The following is a 21,059-nucleotide window of genomic DNA, read 5'->3' on the forward strand; positions in this document are numbered from 1 at the left end:
CTTGCATAAGAGACGACTGGGGACGAGTCAGTTCTTTTATTGCAAAAGAAAGGCATATTCCTCAAGAAAGTGAATGCGGGTAAATTATATATTAAAAACTAGGGAAACGACAACAACGCTAAAAATACATCAAAGTCACTCGCCTGCAGCTTGTATTTTTCACACATTCTTTATTCATTCACTTGCGGTAGTTGATCGATGAAGTAACTAAATTTGCTGTCATCATACATTCTGTAATATTCTAACATACAAATTATCACAGGAGTTTGATTATAAACCGTACTGTTTGCATGTATGATCATTTTAATCGTAATTTTGAATTTTATTTCACATGAAATTAACTAAATTTTCCGTCAGCACATTCTGTGATCTCCCATCATACAAACTACTTGATCCCAGGAACTTGATAACAAAACCTACTGTTTATAGGAAAGTTTTTAAATTACTTGTACCAATGATATAATCGATTTATACTCACCTTATGAACACTACAGTTAATGGAAGAATTATAAAGAATTCGAACTCTTAAACGTCTCTTAAATAGGAAACTTAACCAGGCGTTTATGAGTACTTTATTTAAGTTCTCCCTTTGGTGGTTCGGCATTATAAATGAGGTAAAGTTGAAAAATGTTGATGGTCACTTTGTGTTAAGGTAACTGCTAAACTGTTCAATGTCTGGATCAATCTTTTCCATATAAACAAACTTGGTTCCACCTCCTCAGCACTTTTCTACCTAAGTAAACTTCTTCATATTAATAACGGCTTTCGTTTGATTCAACTGAAATTTGCTCATTGCTTACATGGCTTTATACATTAAACTCAATCTAAGGAGTACACCCTCGGGACCTGCTCTCAAGATGTCCCTTAGAAAGTTATCTGTATTCCGTTTCAGATTCTCCCAGTCCATCCAACAGTGGTGGGCGTTTTGAGAAAGTTGACTGTATTTAGTAGCATAGCCCGACTTGAAATTTACTGAAATCGTTTTTACGTCAATTTTACACTCAGTTTTCTTTCCAACATTACGTTGATCTAAACATCTTATTTCTTAAAAACAGCAGAGCTGTCTGATGATGTTCTTCACTGCTTGTCTCATTTCTGTTATTTTCCAACAGTACAGTATTGGGTTTAGCGATGAGTTTAAGTAGCATAGACTTGTTGCAGCTATCCAGGCCTCGTAATTCTCTATTCCATTCACAAATAGCAGAGACACAATACCGAACGGAAAATAGCAGGCAACTAGTGCTAACTGCACCCACATTATGTTGGAAACTGACTTTTTGTATCTTGCTATGTTCAATGGAAGTCTTGTTTCGCTCGGTTGTCCTTGGGGAACATTGTTTTGGACTTGGGCTTGGTGATGTCGTAGTTTTAAGTAGATCCTCGTGTAACAGAAAATGGAAGTTACTAGAGAAATTATTATGACAACAAAGACTTCCCTCAAGGCAATATCTCTTCTCCACATCCGGAGTGATCCACCTGAGACACCAATTAACCAAAAACAAAATATTGCAACTCGAGCTCGCCTCAGTGTTACGACATGTCTATATCTCAGTCCCAACAACAGGGCGAGAAGTCTGTCCACACTGATTGCAGTCGACGTTAAGATAGATACTCCACCCAATTTCAAACTTAAAGCCCAGCAAACATTGGCAACAAAGTCCAAAATGTTCACGTTCATGTTTGTTAAAGGAGACATAATGTAGGTTAGATAGAGTGGTTGCACAATAAGTCCAACGCAAAGATCAGTGACCGCCAGACAGAGAAGGAAAAGTTTCGTCGGAGGATAAATAGAAGAGATTTTATGAAGAGCAACAAGAATCAGAATATTGCCCAGAGTTGCGGTGATGGAAAGAAAAATGTTCAAAGCGGAAAAAAATTTAACTGTGCCTGCTGTTGATGCGCTGAGTTGTTGGTTCAGTTTGGCTGTAAAATTTCCATTTCCTGTAACATTCGCCATTGTTCTTGGGTGGTAAGAAAAGTTGCCTGTGGTTGCTTTTAGTTGATTGAGAAATAAACCATCAGCTTGAAGTTAATAAGTGGAATGATGTATTTTTTGGTTGCCGAGAACACCTCTTGTTAATAACTGGTTTGGACTAGATATTAATTTTTAATTTGTAAGGACCCGATCTTAATGACATTAGACTTTTAAATCTTGCGATTTGTCAATTTTATTGCAGTTATGAAGTCGTGTTTATGTTAAAAAATAGACAGACATGTCAGTTGATTTAATGGGATATTGTATCACTTACCAATAAAAAATCAACATGAGATTCCGCTATTTTTTGTCGTTAGCAGCTGGTGAAGCTTTCTGTGTACGAAATATTGTCTAATTATCTCACACGACCTATCTGGCTAGTATTAAAGTTAACTAGTGGGATAATGTTTTTTTTTTTTTGCCGAGTACTCCTCTAGTTTGCTTTTTAACTGTATTCACTGGCCTAGAAATGAATTTTTAATTTGTAAGGGGCCAATGTTTATTGCATTTACCTTTTAAATCTCGCGATTTGTCCATTTTTTCGGACAGAATCATGTTTATTTTGTATAAAGACAGATAATTATGTCAGTTGCTTTTATGGAGTGTTATCTCGGTTACCATATAAAATCAGCTTTGGATTAGCCGTTATTGTACGAAGTATTTTTCTAATACCTCACAAGAACTATCGGGCGGGTATTGAAGAGAATTAGTGGGATATTTTTTTTTGCCATGAACACCTTATGGTTTGCTTTATAACTGTTTTTTTCCCAGGACTGGATATTTATTTGTTATGTGTAAGGGCCTGATTTTAATTACATCAGACTTTTAAATCTTGCTATTTGTCTATTTTATTGCAATCATGAAGTCATGTTTATGTTAGAAGAAGACAGATACTTTAGTTGCATTTATGAAATATCTCGCTTACCAATTAAAAATCAGCATGAGAATATGCTATGTTTTTGTCCTTATGTTAGTGTACGGAGCATTTTTCGTGAAAGAAGTAATTTTTCTAATGCCTCACACGATCTATCGGCCAGGAATTGAAGATTATTATTGCGACAATGTTCCTTTTTTGCCAAGAGAACAGCTCATGGTTTGCTTTTTAACCGTTTTTCCTCGAAATGGATATTTATTTGTTATTTTTAAGGGCTTGATCTTAATTAAAAATCAACACGAGATAATGCTTTGCTTTTTTTACTCGCGTTTTGCCTAAAAACTGTTTTTTTTTTTTTCAGGACTGGATATTAATTTTTTATTTGTAATGGCCCGATCCTAATTGCATTAGACTTTTAAATCTTGCGATTTGTCAACTTTATTGCAATCATGAAGTCATGGTTATGTCGAAGGAAGACAGATACGGTTGTTGCGTTTATGGAATATTGTCTCCCTTACCAATTAAAAATCAACACGAGCTTATGCAATGTTTTTTTTTGGTCCTAAGCTGTTGGTGTACGAAGTATTTTTTCAATGCTTCTCACGAGGTATTGGGCGGGTATTGAAGAGAATTAGTGTCATTTAGTGGGATATTTTTTGCCGTGAACACCTCATGGGGCTTATATAACTGTTTTTTCCCAGGACTGGATATTTATTTGTTATTTGTAAGGGCCTGATCTTAATTGCATTAGACTTTCAACTCTCGCGATTTGTCCATTCTGTTGCAGTTATAAAGTTGTGTCGTTATTGTTGAACCATGACTAGTACACAACAGTGGAGACTGCCTGTCATGTTAGTATCCAAAAACGTTGTCTTAGGCGGACTGACAGATGTTTTTACAGCTTATATTTTACAAGCAGTAGAGTTGTCTGATTGTGTCTTTCACTGCTTGTCTCACTTCTCGGATCTTCCAGCAGTACAAGATCGGGTTTAGAGATGAGTTTAGGTAAACTAGAGTCTCTGTAGTAAATGTAGCCACGTCATTTTTTATGCCATTTACATCGAGCACAGCCACAATGCCATAAGGAACATAGCAGGCAACAAATGCTAACTGCACCCACAGTATGCTAGAAACTGACTTTTTGTATCTTGCAATGTTCAGTGGAATTCCCGCTCCGTTTGCTTGTCCCTGGGGAACAATGTTTTGTATTTGAGCTTGTTGATGTCGTAGTTTGAAGTGGATCCTCGTGTAACAGTAGATCGAAGTTGCTAGACAAAGTGCTATTAGAACAAAGGTTTTCATCAAGGCAAAATCCCTTCTCCACATCCGGATCCATCCAAGTGAAGCGCCAATTAACCAAAAACAAGTTACAGCTACACAAACTCGCCTCAGTGTTACGACATGTCTATATCTCAGTCCCAGCAAAAGAGCGAGAAGTCTGTCCACACTTATTGCGGTCGACGTCAAGCCAGATACTCCACACACAATCCAACCAAAAGCACGATTTACTTGGTAAACATAGAACAAGGCATTCGCATTCATCTTTATTATACGAGACAAAATGTAGGTCGCATAGAGTGGTTGTATAATAAGTCCGACGCAAAGATCAGCGACCGCCAGACATCGAAAGAAAAGTTTTGTTGGAGGATAAATAGAAGAGACTTTGTGAAGAGCAGCAAGTATCAAAGCGTTGCCCAGAGATGCGGCAATGGATGGAAAAATGTTTAGAACTAAAAAAATTTCGTCCATACCTGCTGGTAAAGCGCTGTGTTTTTGGCTCAGATTGCTTGTGTAGTCTCCGTCACCAGCCAAGTTCGCCTGATTGTTCTTCAGAAAATTAAACTCCCCGTGAAGAGCATTTCTAGTTGAGAAAAAAATTAGGAGCTTGCCGCTTATTGCTGGGATAATGGCTTTGTATGTCCAGGTGTTCTTTATCTTGTTTATACCTGTTTTAACAAGACGTGATATTAATTTTTAATTTGGACCCAGTGATAATTATGAACTTAAAAAAATACCGCCATTTGTGGGATTGTCCATTTTATGACCTCAGGTTTACGTGTCGAGTTAAGCCTGAATAGCATTCCGACTAGCCTAATTAGCAATACGGGTATACTGAGTATGACTAGCTTTCATTTATAGATTTTTGAAGGCAAGGGTATGACACTACATATTTACGTTTACACTACAGTAAACTCCCATTATAGCGGACACCTTTGGGACCACAATTTGGTGTCCGTAACAGAGAAAGTCCGTAGTAGCGGGAGTTATTTTCGATAATTTTTATTCGCCGGGACGTCAGCTCCTGTCCGTAGTTACGGGGTGTCCGTAATTGCCAGGTGTCCGCAAGGCGAGAGTTGACTGTATACATAGTTGAAAAAAGACTGTTTGTTATATGCTACAAGTATACATTCTTACCAAGGGGTTTTTTTTCCTTAAAAATTGCACTGAAGCCCGAAATTCTAACTCGAGCTTGTGAAGCTATACACTCACTATACACGTTTGCCGGCTGAGAATTAATAGATATATTGCATGATATATTACCACACTTGCTAATCAACAAACAACTTGCAACAATGATATATTTTCCCTTGCTGTTTAAATAAATTGTGTTTGGATGTCAATATGGATTTACACATTAATGTCGTAGTTAACCACAGCCATTTTGTAGAGTCAAGAAAGTCTCCTTTTTGTCAAATTTCAACTGGTGGCAATTATTGACCGTGATAAATTTACATATTTTCCCGAGACTCAACTTTAGAAATAACAATGCTAAACTTCATAATGACAGTTCATTGTGTGGGGAAATCATTTTAAGTAAAGACACCTGCAGGGACATTAACTTGGTAAAATGCAACTAAGATAAATTATTTCACTAATTCAGTGTGAAATAGAGCCTAAGTCATAATGGTTACATATGTTGTGGAGACGGGCTTTCCGGCATCATCTTGCATAAATTAGCAGTAGTCACAGATTAGGTTAGTGTCGTCGACTCTCCGGCTCTGAATAACGTCAATTGCGAATGGCTTAGTTGATTTGACTGTCCATAAAACTCTGTACGTACATAACAAATTGAAATCAGGTCTCTTTCTGCCAATTATTTGCTGGTGTATATCTGAAAATGAAAGTTCATATCTGTCGATGCCTAGTACTGAAAAAGTGTATTGCTCGACACGGTAGCTAACTTGCTAACCTTTCATGAAGCTCAGTACGGGATGGGTTGATCGGGCTACGATCGATCTGCGATTCACTTCAAGTGAATACTTTTGTCGTGTTACTTGTCCAAAATTTTTCCTTTTCCAAATTTATTAGCCTTTATATATTAAAAAGTGTTACATCTACCTTGGAAGCGGGAATGGCGCAGTGGTGAGAACGCTTGCCTCCCATCAATGTGATCCAAACACAACCCATAACTGGGTCGAGTTTGTTGTTGGTTCTCTCGCTTCGAGGATTTTTTCCGGGTACTCCGGTTATCCTCCCAGCTGAAAAACCAAAATTTCCCAATTCCAATTTAAACTGAACAGAGGACCCGCATTAAAACCAGCTATAGGGCAGATGTGGCTTCAGGCACGGATCCAAGCCGGTTTTCACCGTTTTACGGAAATCGTTCAATTTTTTTATTACAAATAAATAGTTTAGTGTTTATTATGTTAAAGAAAATTTCCAAGTCTAAACATCCAAAAACAAATAATTTGTTATCATCCTGTCCGAAAATACCCGGAAATGGCACTTTAGGGAGTTAAAACTATTTTTTTTTTTTTTGTGGGAGTTTTTTCCCGCTCCTTTTTTTTTTGGGAAACGTTTTTTTTTTCCCGGGTCCCCCCTTCCCTTCCCTTTTTTCCCCTTTTAAAAAAAAAAATTTTTTCTAAAAATAATTTTTATAGCAGTCTAGAAGATGCTCTTGTAGGTCGCGTAGAGTGGTTGTACAATAAGGCCAATAAGGCTACAGTCTAGAAGCAGAATCATTGCCTGCAACTGGGTCATCTTCAGTATTCCACCTAAAATACCCCTCATTGACCTTATCAGACGTTTATTTATACGTTTGTCAAAGTTTTCTAATCGTGGCTTATCATTGTTGTAAAGTAAAGTACATACATGTCTTAAACTTCACCCATCTTAACAATCATGAGCGATCCTTGTTATTTTAAGGTAACATCCTCGCTATTATAAGGTGTCTTTCGGTTAGCAGAAAGGTAATTTTGTTCATTGCCAATAAAGCTTAAAAATAACGCATTGTGACCAAATACAAATTGTAACTACAAGAACTCGCTTGAATGTTACGACATGTCTGTATCTCAGTCCCAACAGCAGGGCGAGAAGTCTATCCACGCTTATTTCGGTCGACGTCAAGACAGATACCCCAACCATAATCATCCCTATAAAGAACTACAAACTTTGTAAATATTGGTTACAACATTCGCGTTTATCTTTGTTACAAGAGACAACTTGTAGGTCGCGTAGAGTGGTTGTACAATAAGGCCAACGCAAAGATCAGTGAGCGCCAGACATTGAAAGAAAAGTTTCGTCGGAGGATGAATAGAAGGGGTTTTTGAAGAGCAAGGATAATAAGAGCATTTTCAAGAGATGTAGAGATGGAAAGAAAATGTTCAAAGCGGAAAAAAAATTCAACCGTGCATGCTGGTGAATCGCTTAGTGTTTGGTTTAGTTTGCTTGTGAAGTTTCCGTCTCCAGTTTCGTTTGCCATTGTTCTTGGATTGTGCGAAAATTGTGCTTGCTTTCAGTTAATCGAAAAATAAACAGTTTTGTCGCCGAAAACTCCTTCAGTTGTGCATAATGACCGTTTTCACGTGTCTCTTTAAATTTTGAATTAATAGGGGCCCGGTGTTCATGGCATTGGGCTTTAATTGCTTGCTCTTCAGTCACGTTTGTGTTCAAAAGTGACAGATTTGTTAGTTGCTTTCATGGAATATTATCTTGCTTACTAATTAAAATCAGCTTGAGATAATTTTAGCTGTGGGTGTATAAACTCAGTTTGGATTCTTCTTAATTAGTGTCCCCAATTAGCCCTAGGTTTTGTTTATTTAAGTATGTGTCTAATGCCTCATGCAACGTATCTGACAATTATTGAAAGGATGGAAAAGAGACCGTTTTAACTTTTTCGTAGATTCAAAAACACAGAATATCTCTATGCATTTATACGTTAATGTTGTAGTTTCAGAGTTGTAGAGTGAGATCTGTTTGCTTTTTTGTCTTATCATATGTGAAGTTTCATATGTATATGAAACTTCACCAGCCCACATAATGACAGTTTACTGCTGTATGCAAAAATGATTTCAGATGCATGAACACATATGCAGGAAAGGTAACAGGATAAAATGGAAGTTATTCTTTGAGTATACTTTTCACAACAATGCGAACTTGGAAATAACTTCCGCGGAGGTCAATTTTGTCGACCTGACGCCATTTTGGCACAGGAAAAGCAAAAATCGCACTTTGGAACCGAGGCACTGTTAGGGAATTCTAGAGGTTGACCGAACTGCGACGAACCAACATGGCTAACACTCTTCCTGTAAGACTTTAATTCAGCAGTTTAGCAGCTCTCGTGAGCTTGTAATTCTACTGGTCCTCTAGTGTAGCGGTTGCTTCTGTTTTTTGAGGCTTGGAGCATTGTTCCTGTTTTTTTTTTTTTGCTATAGATCCCTTGAAGGGAAGCGAGCCATTGATGTGAGACCTTACGAGAGCTGCCACCTAACCCTTTTAATCCAGTTACCCTTTTATATGATAGACTTTTGTTTCTTGTGAATAGCTACTTCCGAGTTTCCCTTTGTTTCTCCCCCTTTATTTAACAAATAAAGAAGCCTAAGCATGTTTTATACTGTCATAAAACACGACGGGCATTTGAGAACACGAGGGAAATGTAGAAAACATGAGCCGTAGGCGAATGTTTTCTACATTTCTCGAGCAATTTCATCCAGGATAATATAGTAGTCTCGATGACATCCGTCCCTTGCTTCGTTCGACTTGAACAAGGCGTATTCCAGAAAAGCTATTGCTTCGGATATTCCCGTAAACCTTAATTGTTGTCACAACAAGTTCAGCATGAATAGACGATAAGAGGAGAGTGAAGATCCGAAAGAAACTCTCTCGCTCGCTTTCCTGCGGTTTCATCAACTCAAGCAGTGGACCCGCGCCCAATTTTTCCCGCCTCACTTCGTTTACATCAAAATGAAATGTCCAGTGGATTTATACTTAAAAAGGAATTTAATAAAACAATTATTCCATTCGCCCTTGTTGGATACGAGTGGTATAGCCAACGAACAGCACGACGCGCGAAGCACCGAGGAAAGCTGACGAAAAACAATAAACATGATTTTTCTATGTTTTATACTCTGATAAAACATAGGTTTTTAGCCAATCAGAGCGCGCGTAGACTCCTATCTATATTATAAATTGAAATAAGTTTTTGTCGTATAAAAAATTAGCTTGAAATGTCCGGCAGTTATCTCCTCGTTTCTTAACCAACCTAACGGTAAACTTTTTTCTTGTCCAGGGTTTGAGTCGACAGACAATGAAGGACAATGATTTTAAACTGAAGATCCATGCCAGAAACAAACAAACAAACAAACAAACAAACAAACATAAAACTTTTTTCGTGTAGCTTATACTATTAATAAACTCCTTTCTTTTCTTTTTATCGCTAGTGTCATATCAAACTGTATCCAGCTACTTGTGCAAGACTTGGAGAATGCCTGTGATGCTCCTTTAACAGCATTAATAAAGGTGCAGTATGCAACTCTATTTCTCCGTCTGACCGGTGAAACTTGTTGGAATATGGCTTCAAATACGTGAATGTACTTAGCACTGTCACACGCGTTTGCCGAGAATATTTATCAGCTGCAAAGATGTAAAAGTGTCAGTTAAGGTGATTCCACGGTATTGCATTGCGCATCCTTGCTGCGCATAAGTTTTCGCGTCATTTAGCGCGCGCACGAGCGCGCGCGCACACAGAACACTACGAGATTCCCTTTAGGCTAAGCTCGGTAGGGAAATAAATGGTCGTTTTCTCTTGAACGAGCACGGTGACCCCCATTTTTTAATGCATTAATTTAAATGTCAAACTGTTGTCTACAATATATCGCGATTTAAAAAAAAATTTAAAATTCTACATTGAGATATTTTAATTTGAATGCCGTAAAAAACACGTTTTTAGGTAGTGCCGTTAACGTGCGCACGGAGCAAAATCTTAAATTTCTTTCCTTATCTTAATTCCTGTACAATAAGAATAGTTTTTAATATAAGATAAAAGTCCTTTTTGTTGAACTAGACCAGTTCTTTAATGCAAAATGATTTTTTTCTGGAAACAATAGCGATCCCCATTTGGATTACTAGGGTTCCTAATATATATCTCGCGGGTCGTATATTTACTAAAATGCCCATCCATTTTACACAAAAACTAGCGCGGTGACCCCCATTTTTTATTTCATTTTTTTAATGCTCCTAACATAATTGTAACCTGGAAGTTTTAGAAAATTTTTAATACTCCTTCTATTTCAGTGGAATCACCTTAAATTAAACTTCATTGAACTCGGAAATGTTGGTCTCGTGCCGTATTTTAAGGGGACTTTTATTTATTTGTTTTGGGAAACTAGATGGAGGGTTTACATTCCAGCAAACTATGAAAAAAGGGTGAATTACTGGAGGGAATGTGACATGTTTGCCTACCAAGGGGGAGTGGTGGTGGTGGCGGGGGGGGGGGGGGGGGGGGGTGGGGATAGTTTTTTAGCGCTATATAAATGTATAAATTATTATTATTAATTATAATTATTATTATTATCATGCACTAATAAGTGAAAGCCCCCTACGTTTATGGATCACGCCTTTTCTCCATCTGTAGACTTTCAAAAAGAGGACCTTGTAAGCTTGTAGTAGTAGCGAGTAAGCTAGTTTAGTAACATGTATGTACATCTGCCATGTTTGCTTGTAGGTCAACTGGCAGAGTGTAGAAGCTGTAGGAGATGAAAGCTCTTACGTGACAGCGATCTCTAACCACCTGAAGGAAGCATTACCCCTCATACGAGATTATCTGTCGTCGGCAAGAAAATACTTTACTCAGTTCTGCGTCAAGTTTGTAAAGTAAGTCCTGAACATAAAACATAACACATGTCATATCACTTCGCTACGCTAGTGGCATCACAATTGGCCATGTTGTTGAATTTCGTCATGCTCTTTTCATTTCTGGTCATTAGTCTTTAAAATTATAACCCCTACATAAATGTCATTTTAGTGAAAAGTAGTTTGTCAAAGCGAAGACGATTTGTGTTAACTTTGTATTTTCATTTTCAAAATTACATGTATCATGCATAGTGGCTTTGGAGTGGCCGTATTACGGATACAGATTATATTTATGAAGAATTATCTTCTCAGCGGGAGTTGCAACATGGCTAAAAGGTTTCTACCAAAAAGAAATGTTTGATTTTTTTTGTTTTGGGCCACAAAAAGTAGCCGTAACAGTTTTGCAGCCATGTTAACGTATAGCTACAACTCAGCTTTTAGGTGCCAAACTAAAACTCGGCTCACCACCGTCCTGCCAGCGTTTGCTTGTACTGATTCTTGTTTTATTTTTCTCAGCTCTTTCATCCCGCGGTTTATCAGCAACTTGTACAAGTGTAAACCAATCAGTACAGTTGGCGCCGAACAGGTAACGGTTGGAAAACACGTATACGTTTGTCTATATCTGACGAAAAGCAAAGATTTAGGGCGCTTTCCATTTGCCAGAACTGGCAGGCCAGACCGGTATATTCGAGAACAGAATTTTGTTGTAAGTCAGTTTTGTCCTGTCAAATCAGTCAATACATAAATAGAGCGGTTGTCACTTGAGTGTCGAAAGTAAATTGCGTTTGCTTTGGTTTTGCATTACTGCGCTTAGTAATTGGCTTAAAAATCTCGCGCCACTTTCTCAGCCAATCAGGAGTAAAACCAAAACCAATCGTGTTTCGCTCGCGCACGTTTTCCCGCGCTTCGTACCGGCTACATGTATTTGCTTCGAGTTTTGATTGGTTCACTGGATTGTCCGTGTCCTTTGTGATTGGCCAGAGTAATTACTTTGGTTTTGGTTTTACTAAACTCAATTGAAAACTGCTCTAGTATACATTGTTATGGTGGATTTGTGGGAAAATCTCATTGAAAAGCTCATTTCACGTTTAAAACTACCGGCCAGGCCGGCCGGTTGTGACAAATGGAAAGCGCCCTTATTCTGACCCCTTAGATCACGTCTAGAGAGAGTGTGGCTTTGACAATGGAATCCGTGTATCTTGTCTTTATAAGAAGTATATTTAACACCCTCATCTTATTACGTCGTGCACAACTGCGCGTGCCGTTAAGATGGTAGGTTTTTGTAAACCAAAAGACTAGCTGCTCTATATATTCTTGGGGAGGGGGAGGAGAGGGTAAGGTTTGTAGGGTGCATACTAGTGCTAGAACTTAACAGCTTCAAATCTAGAGACGAAGGCATTGCGAAGACGGTGTTTTTTTTTTTTTGCATATGACCAAAGAAACTCAAATTGCTTGCCAGTTTTCTTGCGTGGTAACTAGGTGTCTGGGCAAGCAAGACGCTGCCTTTTGGGCTGAGAAAGCGGGTTGTTAAAAACACCACATTATTTTTCTATTATTAAGTTCCTTGCTGAGTGCAGTTGTGGTGAGCACTTTTTTTCGATAAAAGCGAGCTTTTTAACTCCAACATTTACATTGGCTACTTTTCTTTCTTCAACAGTTGTTACTAGATACTCATTCTCTCAAGACAATTCTCCTGGATCTTCCCTCCATTGGCTCCAAAATACAAAGAAAGCCTCCAGCAAGGTAACTCGCCACGGATAATAATTTGGAGCCGTTTCCGTGTGACTGTCGCAAGTAATTAATATGTGTCTGATTCAATTTTGCTGAGGTCTGCGATTGGTCCCTGAAACTCAAGCAACGTGCTGTAACCAACCAGAACGAGCATGCTGTTTCTATTTTCAACCATTTAGTAACGCTAAAAACACACTGAAATTAATCGTCACTTGGCGTGCGCGCGTTTTCCTGTGCTTGACACGGACTGCATATTCATGCTTCGAGATATGATTGGTTTATTGGGTTGTTCTTGTTCGCAATGAAAGGTCAGCAGATTTTATGTTTTGGTTTTCCTTATACGACAGTCATAAGGAAACCGCTAATTCGCTAATCGTATACACCTTATTCATAAATGGCGTAACGCGCGGAAGAGTTTGGGCCGAGTTCATGAAAGCGAGGCTAGTGAGGCTTCGGCTTCGAACCAAAACAAAGAAAAGTATGGCGGATTGAAGTAGTATTTGATAATTATTGAAATATCTCGTCGGTTAGAGAGCGATTCTTGGCTGTTGATGACTACCATTGGAATCCCTAGACTGTCCCTGGTTTGACAACTGCATATACGGTCGTATGGATGCGAAGTCAACACAAATCATGGAACAATTTCGTCGCAAAACAGCATCGATCTTCTTGACCTCTTCCCTGCCTTGTGTACTGTTGCTATCCGTATTACTATAGTTTCGTTTTAATGGAAGACTTTGTAAGCTGGCAAAAAGGCAGAGGATAATAGATATTATAGAGACTATAGCGATTTTGCACGTCTCTGGATATGAAAATTTAAAAAAAAAATCGCCAACATTGTGCGACTAGCGACAGGTTAAAAATATTTCAGTTCAGTCTATCGTTTAACAAAACTTGCACTCACTAACCTCGGCATTCTAACCCGAGCATTCAAATGTATACACAATTTAAGAATCACAAATAGATCAGTATATATGGACAAAAAAATCAGCAAGAGGATTTGGTATCAAAGAAGTGCTTAAATTCTGAATTCAGCAAATCAGATCGGAACATTAAATATTGCAAGAATCTTACCGTCCGCTGTAAAATTTATTTCAATTTGAAAAGTTAAAAATTTGAAAGCTCGCTCTTTATACGCTATTTCTACTTTCCTTGGCTTTACTTTTTCTAAAATTTAAGGATTTGTTACAAGCAACATCTATAAAGAATGGTCAACCAACTGTGAACAACATTTCAGCTTATTAATGTCTTCGAAGGCAAAATACTCAAGAAACCTATATAATCACGATTTTTGCTTACTGTATAGAGAGACGTGTTAATTTTTTTAACAAGCTCCATAGTCTTTTCTATATCGTGTTTCTTCCCTCTGCCTTCCTGCAAGCTTCTAGGGTCTTCGAAAGGAAACTTGAAAGTTGTCTGGATTACAATTGTACACGAGCAGGCAGTGAAGAGACTCATAGAGGATCGATGCGGTTTTCCGACGAAATTTTTTCCATGATATGTGTTGAATTCGAAACCATACGGCCAAATCTGCAGTTGACAAACCAGGGATTTCAAGGGCAGTCATCAAAACCTAAGAATCGCTTTTTAACCGACGAGATATTTCAAGAATTATCAAATACTACTTCAATCCGCCATACTTTTCTTTGTTTTGGTTCGAAGCCGAAGCCTCACTAGCCTCGCTTTCATGTACTCGGCCCAAACTCTTCCGCGCGTTCCGCCATTTATGAATAAGGTGTATTGCTTCCATGTGGGCTTTGAGGTTATTTATGCAAGCTCGAAATTAAAATTCTCCCTCCATATTCTTATACATTTCTTTTAATGTAAATTGTGAGAATTTAGTGTTACAACAGGGTAATTTACTCTTATTGACGATTGTCCTTATTTTCATCATCTGTCTGCTTGATTATAAATTGTAATATTTTTTGCTTTTTCCGCTCGTTTTGATATCGTGGAAAAAAAACAACGCTTTTATGTGGTAACGTCAGCAGGAAACCAATAAATCCAGAACATTTTGCTAGTCAGGTTATCCTCACTGGGATTTTCTCTTTGTTTCAGTTTCACTAAAGTTGTGGCGAAAGGAATGAAAAAGGCAGAAATGATATTGAAGGTAATTACCATAGGTTTCTTTACATTCATCGCATCTCTAATTTAGTACGAGGCCGGCAAATAAAAACGCCCTAATGTGCAGGATATTTCTTTTCTATCAAGACATCATCCGCTGCCAAGTGGAACCTCACCTTACGACCACACCCCATGTGACGTCTAAAGTGACATTTTGCTGCTCGTTTTGAGATCAAAACATAAATATACCGTTGGGGAAATTTTTGTTGAATCACTATTTTTAATTGCACATGATATTGTACTTCAATATTCAATAAGCCGTTATCCAATAAATTTTGTGCTAGGTGTGATACACCCTGTATGTTGAAGTTATTTCAAAACAGTGACACTTTCTTGTCAAGTACTCGTTGCTTGTAGCCCGCTTAATATTTTTCTTTGTTGTCAGGTGGTAATGTCCCCGCACGACCCTGCGGTTGGCTTTGTCGACAATTACATCAAGTTACTTGCAGACGCTGACACTTCCAACTTTCAGAAACTTCTGGACATGAAGGTTAGAGGAGCTAAACTATACATTTTTTCTTATGTCTCCTTCTGATGGTTGTGCTTTATAATTGGTGGTTTGTTTCATTATTACCAAATCTATTTGCCTGCATGAAGCACGTCAAAAAAAGGAAAAGGGACGTAGATAGGCAGAAAAAAATAAGAGTCGACAAAAGAGGCGATGAACGCAGCTAAGTGTTTTAAGGCAAATGAAGCGTCCTCGTGTAGCCTTAAAGCGAATTTTGCCATCGGTTTCGTAAGTTTTTGTGTCAAACTCCTTAGATATCATTTCCCGACCAAATGATGTTTTGCTTTGCCTGATATTTACCGCGCGTATGACAGGTTACTTGTCTTCCCACCCTTTCTGCCAATTATCTCATTTTCCGCGTTTGTTGCTGTTACACGTTGTTGTTATACATTCTCGCGGATTTTCACTGGTAGCCAAAATACTTTTCTGCGCTTGCCGCCGCTACGGTGTTTTTCTTCGAAAACTAGTTGTTTTTCTGTGTGTATTGGCGCTGTAGTGATTGACTTAGTCAATACTTCAGTATTCGTTTTACAAAAAGCAGTAGAAAACTGAACGAACCGGTCGTTTGCCGATTGATCTTTTTTAGTGATATGATGGCAAAGATAATTTCAGCATAGAAACATTTTGTATTGCGCATCATTTGTTTTGCACTGGTTATGTTACATAGGCGGTGAGGGAGAGAGGAAGAGAGAGACAGGAGAGAAACTAACTGAAGAGTTTCTGGTATATACCGGTAGAACCAGTTATAGGAAGAGTATGGCTATCAGCGTATAGCAGAGAAACTTTAGTAGTTAAACTTTCGCTTTGGCTCAAGTTAACAGAAATCTATGAGTATAAAATGCTACTGGAAATAAATTCAGCTGAGACAGCAGGAATTGAAGATGCCTAAAAACAGTTTGTCTGATAGTAAACGACTTAGGCCTTAGATGGACAAAATAGGCCTAATATTCTTGCTCTTGCTTTTGTCTATGTTGTGATTTAAATTTATCTTTGGTTTAAAATTTTTCAAACCAGTTTGATTTTTATTTTTCATTGTCTCATATTCATTATCATAATCTAAAACAAAGGGAAGTAAAAATCAAACTGGTTTGAAAAAAATAAACCAAGGAAAAAATTAAACCACAACATCTACATGTACAATTCTTTTAATTACGGTTTTTCTCAGCTTGACATTTTTTTACCACCTTCCCTCCCTAGGGTTTAAAGCGCAGCGAGCAGCACAGCATGCTGGACCTATTCCGCTCCCGACTCCCCTCCCCTCCGGCAGGCAGTTTACCAGGAGAATCCGCCGCTACTCAATCTCATGCAACGACCGAGCAGGAATCGAGCAGAATAAAGAAGCTCGAGAGACTAATCAAAAAACCGTTCTAGCGTAATACTTAATAATAGTTTTTTTACATTAATATTAAAGGAGCGCTGTTGTGAGATGCAGTGCAAACTAGCTCGTTCCGAACATTTGTCATTTTATCAGATGTTTCCCGAGATTTGGTTCGTCATGTACGATGTTCTCCGAAGATTTTGTTTGTCACATCCGGTGTTCTCTGAAGATTTGGTTCGTTGTATCCGATGTCCTTCGATGATCTGGTTCGTCATATCCAATGCTGTCCGAAGATTTGGCTCGTTATACCCGCTACTCTCCAAAGATTTTGTTCGTTATGTCCGATGTTCTCCGAAACCTCGATTCGTAACGTCCGATGTTCTTTATCGCGTAACATGGATATAACAATGTGGCGTTTACACCGAACCGTTCGTTATATCTAAGGTGTCTGACTGTTTGAAAACGTTTTAGTAGGACAATAGTCTCTGTAAATTATAATGGTAATGGTAATGTATTTTAGCGCATCGTCCTTGTGAATATGTTCAAATGCGCTTACGATGCAACTCAAGGGTGAGGTCGGAAGGCGCCTGTGGCGATGGCTATCAACTGTGGCAATGGCTATAATGGAGATCATTGGCAATGGCCAATGATCTCACCCCACCCACCCGACCAATGAATACATGTTAACACGCCAGAATACAACACCTAGGGCAACATGTCTGTAAATTGTACCTTGCACACAAGGGCCCTGTGTGGATAAGTCCATGGTTTGGTTTGAAACCAAAATTTCAAATGCAAAATGTCACCAATGTTTAGTAATGTTACTTAAATGGAAGATTTATTTATCTGTTTACAGTTTATAAGGTTGAGCTTGTGATTATTTGAAAATCACAGATTGGTAAAGGGGAAATTGAATCATCTTTGCGTGTGTTCGATTGTAGGACATATTTACAGTCAGAAAAGTGTAAATATAAATGAAAATATCGCATTTCTTCGATTTAGTGCCCAGAAGCTTATTTCAAATATCAGGTTTATCAATTAAATTTTGGGAAGAAACTAGACCTCATTCCGCTTTGTACTTTCTGCGTAATTTCATTCTGACTATTTTTAAAGAGACAAACAACTTAAGCCTGCGTATAGACGTCTTCTATTTTATGCACACGGGTAAAGGTAGCTCTACATTTTAAATCTCATGATCTGTCGAGGCGGTTATTAGAGAAGGGGCGGAAAGTCGAGGAAATATAGGTAATAAAAGTCTGAACTTGTTATAAAAGAACGTTATTTTCTTAAAATGAATTTATAAAATATATTTCATGCTTAAACTTTCTGAGACTGTTCTTTTATTGCCTCTTACTATAGTACTCGAGAGATGCGCACAGGTGAGTCGGGGAGGGGTTGGGATACAGATTGGGTTGAATCTAGCGTAGCTTAGGTCGACCTTGCCGTGTTCATTAACTATGGCTTGAGTTATAAACTACCGTCAAAGCTCTGAGCCCCCGTTGGGCTTATTTGTTTTAAGACCTTTTTGTGTTGTTGTTGGGGGGAGTGGGGTGGGTGGAGGTAGCTCATTAATGAGGGTGGCTCATTAGAGACGGTAGGGGGGGGGGGGGGCTTATTTCAAATAATGTATCAGTTGGGGCTGTTAAGGTCTATACTAAAAATATAATAAAGTGGCTTTCAATGTTTTGGTACTGTTTGGTAACAAATTTACACGAAATAGCAACAAAAAATAGATAGTTGTTGTGGATAAATAACTTTAAATGACAAAGTTGCCTTGCTTCCTTGTTCGTACATTGTCATGATTAGCCATCTAGAGCAGTGGGGAAGAAGAGAGGAGGCAAAAGGAGAAGGGGGCTTAATTTGACGGTAAATTTTAAGGAGTTTCCTTTGTTTTAGTTTTTTGGGGGTGGGGTGGGGTGGGGGATTTATTTTGAAAGAAGAGCCTGATCGTAATTGTGGTATTTCTGTAACCTATTTTAAGTGCAGGAGGGTTTCATTAACAACTGGGGCCTTTCTAAAATGCTCAAACACGGATGTTTTTAAGAATGTTCTTAGAATAGTAATGTTGCTTCATCGCAACTCAGTTACACAACGATAAGATGTTGCGGAGTCTTAAATGTGGACTTTGGTCAACTCAATTCTCGCAGTAGGTCTCCGAGGTCAAACGATGAAGTTCGTAAAAATATAACGTTAAATTTTCCCCTTTTTTCAGCAGTTTGTTTTCTCTGCAGGATTTTTTTTGAGAAATTGCTCACCCCATCCTTCCTTTCCCTATGGTCCATCTCTAAACACGAAAACATTTCACATCACGCTAAGCCATTTCGTGTCACGCTAAACAAATTTCAGGTAACGCTAAATCAGATGATGTAAGGCAATTCGATGTACTGTGGTACTAAACAATTTCAAGTGAGCATTTTACTGTTTCGTATCAAGCCCTTAAACCATTACACAGCACGCTAAACCGTTTTGTATTAAACTACATTATTTAACATTACGCTAAACCATTTGCTAACATGAAAGACTACATCGATTCCGGGGGGGGAGACTCGCATATGAAAGTGACGGGGATGCGCGTCGTCTCGCTTAGGGGTGTAAATTTCGGATTTTTGGTCTCGCTTAGGGTGTTCCCGGAAAAACGCCACTATTTTTAGCCATAATGGTCTCGTTTAGGGTTACACACGAAGAAACTGTACAAATATATATTCTATTCTTAGTTTTTTGTATCTTTTAGGGGTCAACAAAAGGTTTGAGCCACACCAAGATTGGTCTCTTTTAGGGGTTCTTTTTAAATTTTCCAACGAGCATCTCCGTCCGTTTCATATAGGAGTCCCCCCCGGGCATCAATTTTCCATCAAGTCTACTTAGTCTATACTTTATTACAAACGGAAACTTGCATATCTACATTTTGATAAGTGTCTTCATTCATTCTAGCCTGCGTTGCAGACGAACAAAACCCCGGTATAGTACCGGGGTTTTGTTCGTCTGCGGCGCAGGCTACATTAATTCATGTTCATTGTACCGTTTCGACAACGGCAGCTAAACGGTTTTTAAGCAGTCTAAATCATTTATTGGTTGAGTATTCCATTCCATCACAGATAACTTATCAAACTGCATTTTAGCCGCATCATTTCCAAGTTATTTTTCCGACCTACAAAGGACAACTAGATCATTTCTAGATGAACTTGAAATTCTAGATGAACTAGAAAAGATCAGTTATCTTGGAACCACAAAGCGGTCTATGTTTGACAGCTGTACAGTTTAATTTAATAATATTTTGTAGTGGTCGATCAAACAATTGATCTGTACTCTTGTACATGCACAAGATCACGTTTTGCCCGTTTCTATAGTAACTTGAAATAATATCGTTGACGCGCTAACTGCTCCGGGAGTGGAATGGGGGTGGAAGGGAAGGTGGGGGAGGTACTGCCTTACAGGTTATGTGCGGCGCCAAAATGTATAATTTCCTAGCCGTTTTGGTCTGAAAAAGGGTATGGCTTGTGCACTCTGGCCAGTAATAAGGTATCCCATCTTCAATGTTTACGCAAACCAGATCGATTGGGGTTAGGTCTGAAATATGGCAGGAAAATTGAGGAAATGGTACATTTTGGTCTCTGAGAGTAAGGGTTTCAAGAAGCGCGCCGCACACGTCACTCCCACGCAAATTTTCGGAAGTTCCCCCCCCCCCCCCCCGATCTGCTGAACAACAACCATCTATTTTTACAATCTGCAGATCTGATTTCTGTTTTAAAACAGGTTTACGCTTCATCGTACTCTAATTCCACTATTTCGACATCATAAAACTCTAAAAAGTCATTTCGCTTCCAAACATTGTTTTGCATTGTTCGATTAGTGATACTTTGCACTCACCGCGACTCAACTCTCGGTGGTTTATTGATTGATGTATTTGTGTCTCGACTTTATGCAAATTGACTTTCCGAAACAAACGGTCTATTCTATTCAGGTACGTATCGTAGAATCTATCTCTTAATGCCTGTCAAGGAACGCTTTGCTGCCCAGCACTTCGTTGGGTTGGCTTAAATTTCACAGTCAAGTCAAGGGTCTCGAGACAGATGACCGTCCATGAAATTCACATTGATACAAATCAGTTCATTTCTGCATAATAAAGTACCGATGACACCTTTTCCCACTAAAAGGTTGTTTTGGGCGAGATTTTAGATTTGTATCTGGTTCTTTCTTAGTTGCCAGCATTCATGTGCCAAGTGGGGCGGTGCGTTTGCGCCAAAAATACCTCCGTTATCTCATGATAAATAAATGAAATGCAGCCATCGTCTTGATTTCATAAAAGAATAATTGTAGCAGACGCCTTCCACTTCCTTGATTTTTTTTGTGTACCAGACACGTGACACGTAGGCACACAATAAGTGCCCATTGTATTCCAACCAATGAAATTGAGTGATTGAACTGATCGCTCCTTTGCTTGCCTAATCTATTAGGAGGT

General features: G+C 38.5%; 3 protein-coding genes across 3 annotated transcripts in view; 1 reads left to right on the forward strand and 2 right to left on the reverse strand.

Annotated features, from left to right (window-relative positions):
• The window catches only part of LOC144646169 (vacuolar protein sorting-associated protein 53 homolog), a 52,595-nt gene extending 35,866 nt beyond the window's left edge, over positions 1-16,729 (forward strand). Inside the window, exons 18-24 of the mRNA XM_078505711.1 lie at positions 9,509-9,587; positions 10,792-10,940; positions 11,436-11,505; positions 12,577-12,662; positions 14,709-14,760; positions 15,160-15,264; positions 16,480-16,729. Of these exons, the coding sequence (XP_078361837.1) occupies positions 9,509-9,587; positions 10,792-10,940; positions 11,436-11,505; positions 12,577-12,662; positions 14,709-14,760; positions 15,160-15,264; positions 16,480-16,653 (715 nt within the window). The 3' untranslated portion in view covers positions 16,654-16,729. The remainder of the gene's footprint in view (positions 1-9,508; positions 9,588-10,791; positions 10,941-11,435; positions 11,506-12,576; positions 12,663-14,708; positions 14,761-15,159; positions 15,265-16,479) is intronic.
• Positions 556-3,435, reverse strand: LOC144646228 (adenosine receptor A3-like). The gene has a single exon (XM_078505768.1). The coding sequence runs from the start codon at positions 1,955-1,957 to the stop codon at positions 1,046-1,048; it is 912 nt and encodes a 303-aa protein (XP_078361894.1). The 5' UTR covers positions 1,958-3,435; the 3' UTR covers positions 556-1,045.
• Positions 3,547-4,721, reverse strand: LOC144645551 (adenosine receptor A3-like). Its single transcript, XM_078505129.1, has one exon. The coding sequence runs from the start codon at positions 4,596-4,598 to the stop codon at positions 3,759-3,761; it is 840 nt and encodes a 279-aa protein (XP_078361255.1). The 5' UTR covers positions 4,599-4,721; the 3' UTR covers positions 3,547-3,758.
• Positions 16,730-21,059: the final 4,330 nt, after the last annotated feature.

The sequence above is a fragment of the Oculina patagonica genome, chromosome 3 (genome assembly GCF_052425735.1).
Source record: "Oculina patagonica isolate OP01 chromosome 3, crgOcupat, whole genome shotgun sequence".
Lineage (NCBI taxonomy): Eukaryota > Metazoa > Cnidaria > Anthozoa > Scleractinia > Oculinidae > Oculina > Oculina patagonica.